This window comes from Oryx dammah, unplaced genomic scaffold (genome assembly GCF_014754425.2).
Source record: "Oryx dammah isolate SB20612 unplaced genomic scaffold, SCBI_Odam_1.1 HiC_scaffold_4, whole genome shotgun sequence".
NCBI classification, from domain to species: Eukaryota; Metazoa; Chordata; class Mammalia; order Artiodactyla; family Bovidae; genus Oryx; species Oryx dammah.
The window spans coordinates 35,666,699-35,678,880 of record NW_024070188.1 but is presented as its reverse complement, the minus strand read 5'-3'; the positions used below and the strand labels follow the sequence as shown (position 1 = coordinate 35,678,880).

Here is a 12,182-nt window from a genome sequence, read left to right as displayed (position 1 = left end):
ACCCATTCTAGTATACTTGCCTGGGAAATCCCACAGACAGAGGAAGCCTAGAGGGCCACAGTCCATAGGGTCACAAAGAGTCGGACATGGTTGAACAACTAAACAATGATGACACTAATGTCCAGATATAACGTGAAGGATAAACTGGCTGCAAATTGTATGCCTGAATAACTGTGTGTGTTAATTTGTATTATGATATTGTTTACACTACATCAGTTAAATGTTGGGAAATTCTAACAATGTTTTTATTTTGGAAAAGTTAATCTGTGGTGTTTCTTTCCAGGAGGGTGACATGGCACAAACAATTTTCTATTGTGGTCACTCTGATTTATCCATAAGAAGATGATAATTTTATTCTTTTTAATGAGATCTGAAGTGTGCATATAGTTCATTCAAATGTAGTACTAGCAAGACCTAAAGGCGTTAATTAAAGGAAGATTGAGTGCAAGTTCTTTTTAAATTCCCGCTGGAAATTACTAGCTCACCTTCCAAGAGAGTATCCCAGTTGTTCACTTTTGTTCATGTTATAGCTAAACTTCTCTACTTAGATCTTAGTTCAAAGTCCATAACTGACTCTTGTTTTCAGTATCAAAGACTTAAGGGAGATCAGTGAAGGCACACCCAGTCCTCAGTTATTTCTTACAGTTTTCTTCTCAAGAAGACGAGAAAGAAATCTGCAGCCGGTGCAGAGCACTCTCTCCTTAACTACATCCCACTCTCCTTCAAAACACAATTTCCGGCTTTGGCCTGAGATTCCCAGGTTTTCAAATTATCAAGGAGGAAACAGCCAAAGTTTTAGAATGTACAGATTGTAAAATGATCTATATCTTTGGGAATATAAAATACACCACTTCATAAAAGGCATAGACTCTGCCGTATATACCAGCTCCAGGAGTTAGAGACCTGGAGTTCATCTTTACATGCTCTCTCAATTTGTTGGCTAATTTATTCATTCTTATTATGTCTTAGTTTCTTTACCTGTAAAATAAGTATGATAATAGGAACTACTTCATAGGTTTTTTAATGAAGCTTAAATTGATTAAAATATGCAGTGTGCTTAGAATAGTACCTAATGCTTTTTAGGCATTATGTAACTGTTATTTATAGTTATACATCTGAATTGCTATTTCTTTCATATATCTCTCTATATATTTCTATGCCTGTTGAGTTCATAAAGTGAAAAATATTGACATGGGTGATGCTGAGCTGCCACTGAGTGGTTCTGAAGTTGAGAAACCTTTACTGAATATCCATCAGGAACAATGAATACCTTCTATAAAGAAAATCTTGCAAATTTTTATTTATAAACATTTTCTCTCATTTTGCTTAAATACAAACTTTATCAGTGTTATTGGCTCATATAATTTTTTTTGACATATAATTTTCAGCAATTCAGGAAACATTAGTTTTTTCCTAAAGGCTGTACATCCAATTCAACTATATTTGTGGAGGTTGGGGGAGGGTGTTCCCCACACCACAAGCAATGTTCTGACACCAGCTCATTGTCCTACAATCCAACTCAATTTTGACAGTATCTATCCAGAGATAGCATCAGCCTCCACAGGTTAAGGGCTTAGTTCTATTAACATAAGACCGTCTTTCTCCCCACTCCCGCACCACCTCAGATGCCAACCACAAATCCAGGTTATCATCTATGCTTCTAACCCATTGGCTATAGATTGGACATTTCTAAAATCCCCTCCTTAGGTTTGTTTAACTTGCTAGAGCAGCTCACAGAAACATTTTTTCTTACCAGATTCCCAGTTAATTATGAAAGGATATTACTCAGTAACAAGCAGATAGAAAAGGTGCATAGGTCAAAATATGGGGAGAGGGAAAGGAGCTTCCATGCCCCATCTAAATAATCCAGTCTCCTTGCACGGTCACATGTTCATCAGTCTGGAAGTTCTCCAGATCCTCTCCTTTAGGTTTTTATGAAGGCTTCAGTACATAGGCATGACTGATTGAATCATTGGCTTGAGGTGATTGAACTCTATCTCCAGCCCCTCTTCCCTTCCAAGAGTTCAGGGGGCAGAGGCAGGTAGAACTGAAAGTTCCAATTTTCCTTTAACAAGGTTGCTTTCCTGACAATAAGCAACCCCCTCCCGCCCCTGCAATCTTTAGGGGATTTCCCCAAATCACCTCTTTTCACATAAACTCAGTTGTGGTTTAAAGGTGCTTGTCAAAAATAACAAGGCATTCATTTCACTTTTATGGCTCTGAAGTAATTTCAGAAAATGAAGAAAAGAGACCAACTATAATAACAAAAGTTGTTCTCATTGCTTTTATCATTGGGAAATTCCAAGAGTTTGTGGAGCTCTGTGCCAGAAGTGGGGATGAAGACTAAATACATATTTTCTTATAAATCACAATATCACACTTTCTAAATTCCTTTGCTCTGCTCAATTCTTTGATGGAAACTTTCACTAACAAATGTTTCTCCCTTTTTAAAAAGTACATTTTATATGTTCCCCAAATTTTTCAAAAAGCATCTATCTTTTCTTGACTGATAGATAGTAATTTGTAGAAACACAAATTTTTTTAGACCTAATTGGTTAATACCTACCTATGAACATGGAATAGAGAGGAGGTAGCTAGGGCAGCCACTTAGTAAACCAATTTGAGTAGTTAGTTGTAGAAGAGTATTAGATGCACCTGAGAATACTTGTTTACTAAGAGCTCTTCACTCAGCTCAAAAATGCATCATTTTTTAACTATCATCACCAAATATTGTTCATTGATAAACAGCTATTTCAAATGCATTCTCTATTTTCAGAGAGGAAATTGACGCTTATGACCGGAAGTTCTATTCCAAAAGCCCTTGTTTTAGGACTGATGGTCTAAAATTGACAAGGGCTGTAGAGGTGTGAAATAAAACATAGTAAATTTCAATTGGTCTATTAATAAAAAGCAAAAAAACACTTTATCTGTACAGTGGTGATTTACATTTGCTTCATTAATACTAAGAAAATGTCTAAAATGCTAAAAAAATATTCTGTTGTTATTGTACTTTGGAACACTCTTTTCCTAACTGAGTAACACTTTTCAACAAAATAAAAGGTGTTCCTTATTATGATATTTGTAGTAGGGACATTACAAATATAATGAACTAGGACGTGCTAATTTCAGGTTTTGTTTCAAATTTAATGCCTCTTTTAATATATAAAGCTATAAGCCTTACAATTGCAAATATTCAACTAATAGCTTTTCTATCAAGAGAACTGGTTCCGAAATTCCTTCCTAACCACTAATCTTTAACTATGGAAAAAAGATTTAATTTGTATGTAACCCAATTTTAATGTAACCTGAATATTATACACTGATTCTTCATTACATATTAACTATTTTCTTTTCATTTGTCTTATTGACATAATGTATTTCATGTAATATGTACCTTCAATGTTAATATTTTAATATTTATTTTATTTTTTACTTCTTAGGCATTAGCTATGGGAATGATGACAGAATACTACCATTATATCTTTACCACACTGGTAAGTAATTTATGAAAAATATAAACATAATGCTCTAAAGTTTCTTATAATGAATTTCAGGCTGAAAAATGTTTTGAGTGGGAAGAAATATAATGGCAGCACTTTTATAGTTAGATTTATTTTATTTTGATAAAACCCAAGAGGAATTATCATCACAGATAACTAATGATTCTTGGTGGGAAGCTGATGATTTTAAAATAATATAATTTTAAATATCGATTCAAAATAATGTGTCTTATTTTTATATTGCTTAGAAGATTTTCAGGGCATCATGGATTTTAAGATTAGTTTGCTGAGAAGTCAATGTTTTAGAAAAGCATAAATTCTTATGTTGTTAGCTCTATTGACTTAACAAAAATCACATTTATTTAAGCTGCTCCTTTACTAGATTAAATTTCTATTTTGTTTTTGCATATGTTAAGTTGGATTTTTAAAGTATATATAAGGTAATTTGCAAATAGCAAATTGAATGTTACCTTTATCTTTTGCTGTAATACTCACTACACAGTTTTTTCTTAATATGCATGCAAACCTGACTTTTGTTTTTTATCAAACCTACTTACCCTTAGTTCTGTTTCTTACCAACACATTACCCTAGTTTTCCATTCACTGTGAAACTGGTGTCTGTCTCTGTCACTAGTTCTCTTCTGCCTACCTCCCAGTACAAAAGTATCTCCAAGTTTGGGCCTGTATCTTATTTTCTTTTATCCTCTTCAATTATTTTCTTCAAAAGTGGTACGTTTTTATAGCTTTAATCATTACCTTTGTTCAGCTGAGATCTAAATGCCCATCTGTAACATCCCTGAGTTTTTGTATATTGCTGCATTGCAGAGCATTTCTAATTATTGTGGCTTTAATATAATTTCAAGTTATTTAAACCTTAATGCATTGTCCTCTCAATTGACTCATCTTCTGAATTCTTCAAATGTTACATTATCTTTGACTCCTGTATCCCCAACAAATTCTACTGATTTTTCCTCTGTAGTGTCTCTTGGTTCAGTTCGGTCATATTAGACTCTTTGACACCCCATGGGCTGCAGCATGCCAGGCTTAGGTTAGTGTCTCTAGTATGCATCTTCTTCTTGCAATGACCAGTCTAACCAATGCTCTTTCACTGTTAACTCAGAAGTTTTCCAGTTGATCTTTTTGCTTTTAGGAGTCTTAAATTTATCAGAACAAATTATTAAAATTTAGTTGATCACAATAGCTTCTTATGAAAACAATTCTTCTCCAATAAAGATGCTTCACACAGTAGGTTGTATTTTACTGGTAAATACTAAGGTTAACTCTGCTGTATCTCTTTATTACTTCTTACTAGGTAGTGTTTTGCAGCCCATGGGAAACTTAGTCATGGGCTGATGGCGAATGAGTAGGAGCCTTCACTTGTCAGCAAATTATATTTCAATGCTTTGCAACTCAGTTATACCATAATCATAAGATTTTGGGAAATCAAAAGTATCTCTTAAAAAAGAAAGAAAAATGGGTAAAAAAAAAAACTGGTATATATAGAACTCATTAGCCTATAATTGAAGGCCTTTTATAGTTTGAGTCTAACCTAACTTCCCTACTTTCTTTTGTTGCTGTTCTCCTTTATGAATTCTCTTATGGGCAAAATGGTTTAGTCTCCTGAGTAGCTTTTATATTTTCTAATTTTTGTGTCTCTACTGACATTTGGTCTCCTTTTGCCTATCAAAAGCATGGCCATTCTTTAATGGCAGCTCAGATCCCATCTGCTCTATGAAGCTGTTCCTGACTATAAAAATTGAAAATCATTTGTCTTGCTTCTGACTGCTTGCACTTGTGCTCTTTTGTCCCTTAGCATATATTGTATTGCTGTGTGTCTATATATATATATATATAGCCAAAGAGAGAGAGATTCTCCTTGGCTAGACTGCAAACTTTGAAAATTGAAAACCTGAAAGTTCCTTATTTTTTTCACAACACAGAGCAGAACTCAGGCCAGTGTCAGCTTCTCTCCACTGAATTTAGTTCCTATATCTAGTCTAGAGCTTCCTTTGTGGCTCAGCTGGTAAAGAATCTACCTGCAATGTGGGAGACCAGGGTTGGGAAGATCCCCTGGAGAAGGGAAAGGCTACCCACTGCAGTATTCTGGCCTGAAGAATTCTGTGGACTGTATAGTCTATGGGACCGCAATGAGTCGGATACGACTGAGTGACTTTCACTTCACTTAACTTCATCTAGTCTGTACAGTTGTCTGGGTCTAAGGCAAGCTATGCCCAGCCCAGGCCCAATGGCATTGATCTTGCCCTGCCTAATTCTCAATGGTTCTCTTTGTTGTCCTCAATATCTAAGGATTACTAATGTTAACAAAGAAGGCAGAACTCCCACATCTTGAATGTTCTCCTAGTGACATCTGACTGCCCTGACAGCTTTAACCTCTTATCTCCTGGGAAACCAAAGGGCAGATCCAGAGCATTCACTGTACAGAAAGTGGAAGGGCAATCACAATCTAAAAGGTTATTTGTAGGGGAGTTGCTGAGTAGAGTGAAACTATCAGAGTTCTGTAACCAGTAAGGCCAGTTTGGTAACTTTTTGCCTCAGCTTTGATATAATAAGCTAGAGGCCATATATCATAACTTATTTCTTAAAAATAAAAGGCAAGGCAAAAAACACAAAAAATGGCAATCATAAAATAAGCAAGATATGGAAAAATACTTATAGTCAGTGCAGTTCAGTTCAGTCACTCAGTCGTGTCCAACTCTTTGCGATCCCATGAACCGCAGCACACCAGACCCTCACTGTCTATCACCGATTCCCAGAGTCCACCCAAACCCATGTCCGTTGAGTCGGTGATGCCATCCAACCATCTCATCCTCTGTCCTCCCTTTTTCCTCCTGCCCTCAATCTTTCCCAGGAGCAGGGTCTTTTCAAATGAGTCAGTTCTTCGCATCAGATGGCCAAAGTATTGGAGTTTCATATTCAAAATCAGCCCTACCAATGAACACCCAGGACTGATTTCCTTTAGGATGGACTGGTTGGATCTCCTTGCAGTCAAAGCGACTTACAAGAGTTTTCTCCAACACCACAGTTCAAAAGCATCAGTTCTTCAGTGCTCAGCTTTCTTTATATTCCAACTCTCATATCCATACATGACCACTGGAAAAACCATAGCCTTGACTAGACGGACCTTTGTTGACAAAGTAATGCCTCTGCTTTTTAATTTGCTGTCTAGGTTGGTCATAACTTTTCTTCCAAGGAGTAAGTGTCTTTAATTCCATGGCTCCAATCACCATATGCAATGATTTTGGAGCCCAGAAAAATAAACTCAGCCACTGTTTCTACTGTTTCCCCATCTATTTGCCATGAAGTGATGGGACCGGATGCCAAGATCTTAGTTTTCTGAATGTTGAGCTTTAAGACAACTTTTTTTGCTCTCCTTTTTCACTTTCATCAAGAGGCTCTTTAGTTCTTCTTCACTTTCTGCCATAAGGGTGGTGTCATCTGCATATCTGAGGTTATTGATATTTCTTCTGGCAATCTTAATTCCAGCTTGTGCTTCCTCCAGCCCAGCATTTCTCATGATGTACTCTGCATACTTATGGTCAGTTAAATATAAAACACAAATGCATAAAATTTAAGGGCAAGCTATCCCTAACATAGAGAAGAAAGCTTATGCAAACTTTAAAGGAAGTTTGTAGAAAAGCCTATTGTTCCGTTAGTGGTTTGGAATAATATATTTATATGTACATGTTTAAGTAGAGTATATATATATATATATATATTTACATTGACAAAACATGACAATAAGTGTATTTAAATCTTGGTAATTTGTGGTGTTAAACATCATTTGAGGCTCAGTAGTGTTAACTGTCCTAAGGGGAGCAAGAATACATGATTATTTCAGTTATACTTGCCTATGAATATTTTCTCTTGATACTAACACAAGGAAATTTGTCTTTTAGGACCTCTTTGCTCTTGATGTGGAACCCTATCGATACAGTGGTGTTAACATGACAGGGTTCAGAATATTAAATACAGAAAATACACAAGTCTCCTCCATCATTGAAAAGTGGTCCATGGAACGGTTGCAGGCACCTCCGAAACCCGATTCAGGTTTGCTGGATGGATTTATGACGGTATGAATACCCACTTTAAAGATAAGTTTGTGTAATTCAAAGTAACATTATATAAATTATTGAATCCTATGGATCCAAACTTTGGTTTAGTCATCAATGTTAAAGGCATGCTATCAGAAGCACAATTGCAAATAATTCTATTAACAAAAATTATCTAAATCAATTTTACATGGCAATTTAGACTTTTATCCACGTATCTCAAAAAGCATTATAACTACCGTTAGAATACTACAATAAGGGATTTCTCTAGTTAGTTACTGCCATATATAAGATAAATTAGAGACTTGAAAAGAAGATATTAACCTGAAAGTTATCCTTCTGATCTTAACTACCAATATATGATTACTCCTCATCATGTTGATTTCTGATATCTGATGTCATATAAATGACAAAATTTTCCCCTGAACTTACCCTTTAAGGTTCCAGATTAACCAATAATCACACTTGTTATTTTCAAGTCTTAGTTTTAAACCTAAAATCTACATTAATGCATAAACCATAAAAGGATACATTCTTATATAACTTTTGTTGCTTATACCAGTTCTGCCAATGAAAATCTAATGCAATATAAGTACATAATTTCAAATTTTCTTATAGCTATGTTAAAAAGCATACATAAAAGATAAATTTCAATATTATTAATTTATTTTATTTAACCCATTATACCAAAAATGTCATTGTTTATACAATCAATATAAAATTATGAGTGAGATATTTTACATTCTTTTTTTCTACTAAGTCTTTGAAAGTTGGTTTGTACTGGGCACTTTATGTGTTAGTTCTGACTAGTCACACTTCGGGTTCTCAATAGCCAAATGTAGCTACTGGCTACCTTATAGGACCAAGTAATTTTATACCGTACTATTTAACAAATGATAAATGTCTGATAAATTCTCATTAATCTATTTTCTTTAGACAAAGTTACTACTGTAATTTAGGAAATAGCTCAGTACTTTGGCAATATTTATATTTCCTAGGTCATCAAAAAGTATCTTTCTAAATGGAAACTTTGTAAGCAGAAACATCCTCTATCCTGATGTGTGGAAAAGCCTTTTCTATTATAGTTGCAATGTTCCCATTAATTGTTTCAATGGGGCTTCAAAGTATGTTTTTAATGTTGTAGCAAAATAAGGGAAATTTTGTTATTTCTTTTCCCTTTGAAGATTTAGTAGTACAAACTGAGTTTCTTCACAGAGACTGTGAAAAAAAATAAACTACTAGAATTTGAAAATGTCTTATATCCACATTAATTTAAAAAATAATAATAATATGAGGGGAATTTTACTCCTTTGTATAAAAATAGGTGATTGACTAGTTCTAGTATATTAGTTTTAACTTAAGGTATATTTGAGAGACTTTATTGGGAAGAAAATACATAATCTAAAAATGAAGGTATTTTTCCTCTGAAGAACATCCAGATTAAAAATAAAATACAACTAAGAATTCTGCAAGCAATAAATGCTGGAGAGGGTGTGGAGAGAAGGGAACCCTCCTACACTGTTGGTGGGAATGCAAACTAGTACAGCCACTATGGAGAACAGTGTGGAGATTCCTTAAAAAATTGCAAATAGAAATGCCTTACGACCCAGCAATCCCACTGTTGGGCATACACACAGAGGAAACCAGAATTGAAAGAGACACATGTACCCCAATGTTCATCGCAGCACTGTTTATAATAGCCAGGACATGGAAACAACCTAGATGTCCATCAGTAGATGAATGGATAAGAAAGCTGTGGTACATATACACAATGGAGTATTACTCAGCTGTTAAAAAGAATACATTTGAATCAGTTCTGATGAGATGGATGAAACGAGCCAATTATACAGAGTGAAGTGAGCCAGAAAGAAAAACACCAATACAGTATACTAACACATATATATGGAATTTAGAAAGATAGCAATGATGACCCTGTATGCAGGACAGCAAAAAAGACACAGATGTGTATAGCGGACTTTTGGACTCAGAGGGAGAGGGAGAGGGTGTGATGATTTGGGAGAATGGCATTGAAACATGTATAATATCATGTAAGAATCGAATTGCCAGTCTATGTCTGATGCAGGATATGGCATGCTTGGGGCTGATGCCGGGGATGACCCAGAGAGATGTTGTGGGGAGGGGGGTGGGAGGGGGGTTCATGTTTGGGAACGCATGTACACCTGTGGTGGATTCATGTCAATCTATGCCAAAACCAATACAGAATTGTAAAGTAAAAATTAAAAATAAATAAATAAATTAATTAATTAAAAAAAAATAAAAATAAAATACAACTAAGAATTAATTACAAATATTATAGTTTATCCCCAGTTTAAAGATGGTGAATCAAACTTTTGGCACCTAATAGACAATGTTACTTTTAAAAATTAAAATATACACTACCTTTTAAATTATTTTAATCATGTATATAGTTTTTCCATATATGCTTTCTAACTCTTTTTACCTTTCTTTAATTTCAAGATGGATTTTGTTATTCATTATTCAAAATGTTGTCAAATGGTTTTAGGAAAAGTATATTAATAAGTATCATGACAGTCTTAACACTTTCATACTTTAAGATTTACACTGATGTGTCCAAGAATTAGTGTCCTTTTTTATATATATCAGAATCACAAAAATTATCCAGCCTTACTTTTGTACTCTCTATATTTCTACGATTCCTGTATGATGCTACATGTCATCCCCTGAAAATTCAAATAACTTAAGTAGACAATTGAAAGAGATAAATTCAAAGGAAGGTAAATTAATTTCTTACCTAGAAAGGTAAGGGCTCTCGGAGAGAATTAATTTTCATAAAATGGATCCAAAAGACAAGAGTGTTAGGATGAATGCAGTTTGGGGTTTTTCTTTCTAGTCCTTTCCTCAGTTCTGCCCTTCTTCTCTACTGACAAGTAATTTAGTGGGAATGGGAAAGTGATAGAACAAAAATGCACTGATGAGAAAATGATTAGCCCATTTATTGAAAATTCTGGGGATTGTATATAATCCATAGATATTGACATCTTCAAAAGAACTTTTAATGCCAACACTCTCTTCTTTGTTGTAGTATTGAAATAACTTCTCAAATAGATCTTAAATAAGAAAAAAAAAGAAAGTATGGGAGATAATTGCCTCTTTATTTATATATTTTTATTTGAGTTTCTGGAAAATATAAGTTTCATCAGAAGGTTTATAGGAGAACATTTTCTAAATGAATGACTGAAGATAAATTTCCCTATGTGAGCACTCTCTGAATATTTTTTACCTAAAAATGTCTGCCAGATATTTATGTTATTATATTTATAAATAGAGCATGGAACACAAAGTATTTTGGAAATAAACATAAAATTTGCTATCAAAATAAAGACCTTTTAAAATGGATGCAGACTGATGACTTTTTTTTGCAATTTTCCTTTTGGAAAATTGATATCTTTTAAAATATTTTCATTATATAGTGTTATATAATATAAAAGATTATATGTAAGATATATTATTATATGAAATTAATTAATTATAAATAGTGCAGGCTTATTAAAAAAACAGTATGAGATCTGTATAAAAATGTTGGTATATTTATACCTTTTATGAGTATTCTCTCTTTTCCATTTAAGTTTATATTGTAAGCATTGTCCTAGTTATTAAAGGAAAAGAAATTAATAAGCTATTTCCTCTGTGAACAGGCTAAGGAAATTAAGAGGATTCTAGTTAGAAAAGAGAAGAATTATAGCCTAGCATTGTAAAGTTGGCAACATTCCCTTTAGTCAATTCATAAGATCTCAGTGTTTATATATCCCTTGTTCTTTTTTTTCACCTATGGTCCCATTAAGAAATAGATTATCAGCAAAATTCCTAGAGTTGGAGCAAGACCTATTATTATCAGTATCATAGTCATTTGTCACTATGTAAGATCACAGTGCTTAGACTTTCACTTTCTTTATATTTGAGTTATAAAAAGGAACAATGAATGAGATTCATAAGAATTTTTCTGGTTAACTTAGCACCTTAATTGACCCCTGGGCTAAGTGTTTATCTGCTAAGTGACTTGAATATAAGACTATCTCTCCCATAGTGGTAGTTCCTTCTTCAATGGTATGGGACATCTTATTAAAGATATTAATGTTAGTAGTAGCTCAGTAGAACTCTTATCTTTATTTGGTATAAACCCAATCAGGAAACCAAGTCACATAGTACATCCAAGCCTGATCTCATCAGGAAGGAAGGAAGCCCAACCCTCTTCCTTCACACAGATAAGAGTTTTGTTTTTAACTTCCATCCCCTTTCTTCCACTCTTCCCATGCCCACACACTGCCATCCAGGTAGTGCTTTAAGGATCTTCCCTAAAGGACATGGCTACCAACTCATTGGAGAATCCCATGGACAGAGGGGCCTGGCAGGCTACAGTCCATGGAGTTGCAAAGAATCAGACTCAATTGAGCGACTAACACAGACATAAACCCACGTTATAAAACCCTTTCTCTACTGCTCATCCTTTATTAATTATTTTACATCTCCATCCCCTTGGGAGTGGGGAAGTCCCCTTCAGTGAACATTATCACTGTCCTTTACCCCATAATCAAATGGTATTTCACCCCATCTCCTGACCAGATGTCTATTT

The 12,182-nt window shown here is 34.4% G+C and overlaps 1 protein-coding gene across 1 annotated transcript in view; it reads left to right on the top strand.

The window, feature by feature from the left end:
- The window catches only part of GRIK2 (glutamate ionotropic receptor kainate type subunit 2), a 730,896-nt gene that overhangs the window by 339,511 nt on the left and 379,203 nt on the right, over positions 1 to 12,182 (top strand). The window contains exons 5-6 of the mRNA XM_040239120.1: positions 3,441 to 3,494; positions 7,418 to 7,591. Of these exons, the coding sequence (XP_040095054.1) occupies positions 3,441 to 3,494; positions 7,418 to 7,591 (228 nt within the window). The remainder of the gene's footprint in view (positions 1 to 3,440; positions 3,495 to 7,417; positions 7,592 to 12,182) is intronic.